This window comes from Cetorhinus maximus, chromosome 20 (assembly GCF_964194155.1).
Source record: "Cetorhinus maximus chromosome 20, sCetMax3.hap1.1, whole genome shotgun sequence".
Taxonomy (NCBI): Eukaryota; Metazoa; Chordata; class Chondrichthyes; order Lamniformes; family Cetorhinidae; genus Cetorhinus; species Cetorhinus maximus.
Window position 1 is genome coordinate 22,267,319 of NC_135898.1, and position 6,000 is coordinate 22,273,318.

At 43.5% G+C, this 6,000-nt stretch overlaps 1 protein-coding gene across 3 annotated transcripts in view; it reads left to right on the forward strand.

Moving 5' to 3' along the window:
• LOC144694946 (prominin-2-like) overlaps positions 1-5,765 on the forward strand; it is a 148,965-nt gene extending 143,200 nt beyond the window's left edge. Inside the window, exons 25-27 of one of the 3 annotated variants that reach the window (XM_078565745.1) lie at positions 2,205-2,735; positions 2,830-2,891; positions 3,479-3,629. In XM_078565745.1, coding sequence (XP_078421871.1) covers positions 2,205-2,226 — 22 coding nt within the window. In that variant the 3' untranslated portion in view covers positions 2,227-2,735; positions 2,830-2,891; positions 3,479-3,629. Of the gene's footprint in view, positions 1-2,204; positions 2,892-3,075; positions 3,399-3,478; positions 3,630-4,561 lie in introns of those variants that run through there. The other 2 variants (XM_078565746.1, XM_078565744.1) reach the window with 2 other exon arrangements.
• The last annotated feature ends 235 nt before the right edge of the window (positions 5,766-6,000 follow it).

The following is a 6,000-nucleotide window of genomic DNA, read 5'->3' on the forward strand; positions in this document are numbered from 1 at the left end:
CCTTTATCAGAGTGAGTTAGTTTCTTTATCAGAGTGAGTTAGTGTCTTTATCAGAGTGAGTTAGTGTCTTTATCAGAGTGAGTTAGTGTCTTTATCAGAGTGAGTTAGTGCCTTTATCAGAGTGCGTTAGTGCCTTTATCAGAGTGTGTTAGTGTCTTTGTCAGTGTGAGTTAGTGTCTTTATCAGAGTGCGTTAGTGCCTTTATTAGAGTGTGTTAGTGTCTTTATCAGAATGTGTTAGTGTCTTTCTCAGAGTGAGTTAGTGTCTTTATCAGTGAGTTAGATCAGAGTGAGTTAGTGCCTTTATCAGAGTGAGTTAGTGTCTTTATCAGAGTGAGTTAGTGTCTTTATCAGATTGAGTTAGTGTCTTTATCAGTGAGTTAGTGTCCTTATCAGAGTGTGTTAGTGTTTTTATCAGAGTGAGTTAGTGTCTTGATCAGAGTGAGTTAGTGTCTTTATCAGAGTGAGTTAATGTCTTTATCAGAGTGAGTTAATGTCTTTATCAGAGTGAGTTAATGTCTTTATCAGAGTGAGTTAGTGTCTTTATCAGAGTGAGTTAGTGTCTTTATCAGAGTGAGTTAGTGTCTTTATCAGAGTGAGTTAGTGTTTTTATCAGAGTGAGTTAGTGCCTCTAGAAGAGTGAGTTAGTGTCTTTATCAGAGTGTGTTAGTGTCTTTAGCAGAGTGTGTTAGTGTCTTTGTCAGAGTGAGTTAGTGCCTTTGTCAGAGTGAGTTAGTGCCTTTGTCAGAGTGAGTTAGTGCCTTTGTCAGAGTGAGTTAGTGCCTTTGTCAGAGTGAGTTAGTGCCTTTGTCAGAGTGAGTTAGTGCCTTTGTCAGAGTGAGTTAGTGCCTTTGTCAGAGTGAGTTAGTGTCTTTGTCAGAGTGAGTTAGTGTCTTTATCAGAGTGAGTTAGTGCCTTTATAAGAGTGAGTTACTGTCTTTATCAGAGTGTGTTAGATCAGAGTGAGTTAGTGTCTTTATCAGAGTGAGTTAGATCAGAGTGAGTTAGTGCCTTTAACAGAGTGAGTTAGTGTCTGTATCAGAGTGAGTTAGATCAGAGTGAGTTTGTGCCTTTAACAGAGTGAGTTAGTGTCTTTATCAGAGTGTGTTAGTGTCTTTATCAGAGTGAGTTAGTGTATTTATCAGAGTGAGTTAGTGTCTTTGTCAGAGTGAGTTAGTGCCTTTGTCAGAGTGAGTTAGTGCCTTTGTCAGAGTGAGTTAGTGCCTTTGTCAGAGTGAGTTAGTGCCTTTGTCAGAGTGAGTTAGTGTCTTTATCAGAGTGAGTTAGTGCCTTTATAAGAGTGAGTTACTGTCTTTATCAGAGTGTGTTAGATCAGAGTGAGTTAGTGTCTTTATCAGAGTGAGTTAGATCAGAGTGAGTTAGTGCCTTTAACAGAGTGAGTTAGTGTCTGTATCAGAGTGAGTTAGATCAGAGTGAGTTTGTGCCTTTAACAGAGTGAGTTAGTGTCTTTATCAGAGTGTGTTAGTGTCTTTATCAGAGTGAGTTAGTGTATTTATCAGAGTGTGTTAGTGTCTTTATCAGAGTGTGTTAGTGTCTTTATCAGAGTGTGTTAGTGTCTTTATCAGAGTGAGTTGGTGCTTTATCAGAATGAGTTAGTGCCTTTATCAGAGTGAGTTAGTGCCTTTATAAGATTGAGTTACATCAGAGTGAGTTAGTGCCTTTATCAGAGTGAGTTAGTGTCCTTAACAGAGTGAGTTACATCAGAGTGAGTTAGTACCTTTATCAGAGTGAGTTTGTGTCTTTATGAGAGTGAGTTTGTGCCTTTAACAGAGTGAGCTAGTGCCTTTGTCAGAGTGAATTAGATCAGAATGAGTTAGCGCCTTTAACCGTTAAACATGAAGAGTTAACATGACAACTATTACGAGACAACCTTCAGAACAAAACCTTTTAAGTCAAAATCGATTTATTTCTGATTTTGTCATCATTGCATTATCGCCATTTTAATTTGGAGCCAAGATTAATTAAATAACGATTGTTTTCCTCCTTCCCACTGATGGAAGTACAGCCTATTTCGCACTATTATTGTACTATAACCCTTTGGACTCGTGTAGCAGGTATTTCTGCAATCAATTCCTGCTAGATCTGGATGGAATGAAGGCCCTGTTACTGCTTCGGGCCAGTTGAGCTGGTATGCGCTTGTAATGCTGGAAATTTTCACTCTCTATCCTGTTTCTGTTCACGCAGGTATGCAAATCCAGCTCACTGACACACCCGTAGTCCGGGAACCTCAAGAAAAGCCTTCCTGATCACTCTCCGCTCTTGGGATACATTAATCTCCCCGACTGAACTCCATCAGTGCAAATCACTGGGAAATGCATTTAACGTAGATTGTTACTTGCTGTTCTGTCTAAAATTGGATCGGGTGCACAGTTACTCTTGTCTACTGATACTTGAAACCTGGGGTTCTGTTGACGAACAGGCAGTGGTTTGCCAGTCCAGGCTCCACTGCTGTGTACTGCTTAAATCTACTGATACCCAGCTATTGGTATTGACAGTGTTGGAGTTCTGTTTGATTTACGTTCGGTAGTGCCATGCTTTGTGGTTTTCATTGTTAGATGGGTGTAACTGTCATAGTCCTAGGTCTCCACTGATGCTTGGGAACCCCAGATTCCTACTGATATTGGGGAATTACTAACGCAGCCCTAGGTTCCCACTGATATTTGGGAATTCCTGCCAGATTTCCAGTGATACTGTCAAATTCCTGCCAGATTCCCAGTGATACTGTCAAATTCATGCCAGATTCCCAGTGATACTCAGGAATTCCTGCCAGATTTCCAGTGATACTCAGGAATTCCTGTCAGATTCCCAGTGATACTCAGGAATTCCTGTCAGATTCCCAGTGATACTCAGGAATTCCTGTCAGATTCCAGTGTTACTCAGGAATTCCTGTCAGATTCCTAGTGATACCGAGGAATTCCCGTCAGATTGCTGGTGATACCAGGAATTCCTGCCAGATTCCCAGTGACACTCAGGAGTTCCCACCAGATTCCAAGTGATACTCAAGAATTCCTACCAGATCGATGATGATACACAGGAATTCCTGCCAGATTCCCAGTGACACTCAGGAATTCCCGCCAGATTCCCAGTGACACTCAGGAATTCCCACCAGATTCCCAGTGACACTCAGGAATTCCTGCCAAATTCCCAGTGACACTCACGAATTCCTGCCAGAATCCCAGTGATACTCAGGAATTCCTGCCAGGTTCCCAGTGAAACTCAGGAATTCCTGCCGGGTTTCCAGTGATACTCAAGAATTCCTGTCAGATTCCCAGTGATACTCAGGAGTTTCTGCCAGATTTCCAGTGATACTCATTAATTCCTGCCAGATTCCCAGTGATACTCAGGAATTCCTTCCAGATCGCAGAAGATACACAGAAATTCCTGTCAGATTGCCAGTGTTACTCAGGAATTCCCGGCAGATTGCCAGCGATACTCAGGAATTGCCGCCAGATTCCCAGTGATACTCAGGAATTCCTGCCAGATTCCCAGTGATACTCAGGAGTTCCTGTCAGATTTCCAGTGATACTCAGGAATTCCTGTCAGATTTCCAGTGATACTCATTAATTCCTGCCAGATTCCCAGTGATACTTAGGAATTTTAGCCAGATTCCCAGTGATACTCAGGAATTCCTGTCTTAGATTCCCAGTAGTACTCAGGAATTTCTGTGAGATTCCCAGTGACACTCAGGAATTCCTGCCAGATTGTCAGTGATACTCAGGAATTTCCATCAGGTTCCCAGTGATACTCAGGAATTCCTGGCAGATTCCCAGTGACACTCAGGAATTCCAGCCAGATTGTCAGTGATACTCAGGAATTCTTGTCAGATTCCCAGTAATACTCAGGAATTCCTGCCAGATCACCGATGATACACAGGAATTCCTGCCAGATTCCCAGTGACACTCAGGAATTCCTGTCAGATTTCCAGTGATACTTGAATTCCTGCCAGATTCCCAGTGATACTCAGGAATACCTGCCAGATTGCCGATGATACACAAGAATTCCTGTCAGATTGCCAGTGATGCACAGGAACTTTTGCCAGATTCCCAGTGATACTCAGGAATTCCTGCCAGATTTCCAGTGATACTCAGGAATTCCTGTCAGATTCCCAGTGATACTTGAATTCCTGCCAGATTCCCAGTGATACTCAGGAATACCTGCCAGATTGCCGATGATACACAAGAATTCCTGTCAGATTGCCAGTGATGCACAGGAACTTTTGCCAGATTCCCAGTGATACTCAGGAATTCCTGCCAGATTCCCAGTGATACTCAGGAATTCCTGCCAGATTCCCAGTGATACTTAGGAATTTTTGCCAGATTTCCAGTGATACTCAGGAATTCCTGTCAGATTCCCAATGGTACTCAGGAATTCCTGTCAGATTCCCAGTGGTACTCAGGAATTCCCGTCAGATTCCCAGTGATACTGAGAAATTCCCGTCAGATTGCCGGTAATACTCAGGTATTCCTGCCAGATTCCCAGTGACACTCAGGAATTCCCGCCAGATTCAAAATGATACTCAGGAATTCCCGCCAGATTCCCAGTGACACTCAGGAATTCCCGCCAGATTCCCAGTGACACTCAGGAATTCCTGCCAGATTCCCAGTGACACTCACAAATTCCTGCCAGATTCCCAGTGACACTCAGGAATTCCTGCCAGATTCCCAGTGATACTCAGGAATTCGTGCCGGGTTTCTAGTCATACTCATTAATTTCTGCCAGATTCCCAGTGATACTCAGGAATTTCTGCCAGATTTCCAGTGATACTCATTAATTCCTGCCAGATTCCCAGTGATACTTAAGAATTTTCGCCAGATTTCCAGTGATACTCAGGAATTGCTGTCAGATTTCCAGTGACACTCAGGAATTCCTACCAGGTTCCCAGTGACACTCAGGAATTCCTGCCAGATACCCAGTGACACTCAGGAATTCCTGCCAGATTGTCAGTGACACTCAGGAATTCCCGTCAGATTCCCAGTGATACTCAGGAATTCCCGCCAGATCGCCGATGATACGCAGGAATTCCCGTCAGATTGCCAGTGATACTTAGGAATTCCCGGCAGATTCCCAGTGATACTCAGGAATTCCTGCCAGATTCCCAGTGATACTCAGGAATTCCTGTCAGATTTCCAGTGATACTCAGGAATTCCTGCCAGATTCCCAGTGATACTTAGGAATTCCTGTCAGATTTCCAGTGATACTCATTAATTCCTGTCAGATTCCCAGTGATACTTAGGAATTCCCGCAAGATTCCCAGTGATACTCAGGAATTCCTGCCAGATTCCCAGTGATACTCAGGATTTCCTGCCAGATTCGCAGAACTTCAGTGATACCCTGGAATTTGTGCCAGAGTACCTATCAGATTCCCATCAACATTTGGGAAATCCTGCCAGATTCCCGTTGGTATTCGGAATTATTGGCAGAGTACTAGATTCCCATTGATCCTCGGGAATTGCTGCTAGAGTCCCAGATTCACGTCGATACCTGGGAATTACTGCTAGATTCCCATAGCTACTCGGGAATTGCTGCTAGATAGCCATTGGGAATTGCTGCCCGATTTCCACTGATTTTCAGGGTTTACAGCCGGATTCCCCAGGACACTTGGGATTTACAGCTAGAGTGCCAGAGAAACCCTGGAATGAACTTCACAGTGATTGTATTTAGATTTTAAGTTATGCTGTTGCTATTTATGACATGAAACAAAACCAGTTCTTGCCTCCACATTCCTCATGGGAAAAATGTTTGGCGGGGCTGTGCACACACGATTTACCAAGCTGCAGTCTCCAGGAGCGTGTCAGGTCATGCTCGTACCAAAATAACTTTTTTTTTTAATGGGACGAGGGCGTCATTGACAAGGCCAGCATTTGTTGCCCATCCCTAATTGCCCCTTGAACTGAGTGACTTGCTGGGGCCATTTCAGAGGGCAGTTAAGAGTTAACCACATTACTGTGGGTATGGAGTCACATGTAGGCCAGACTTAGTA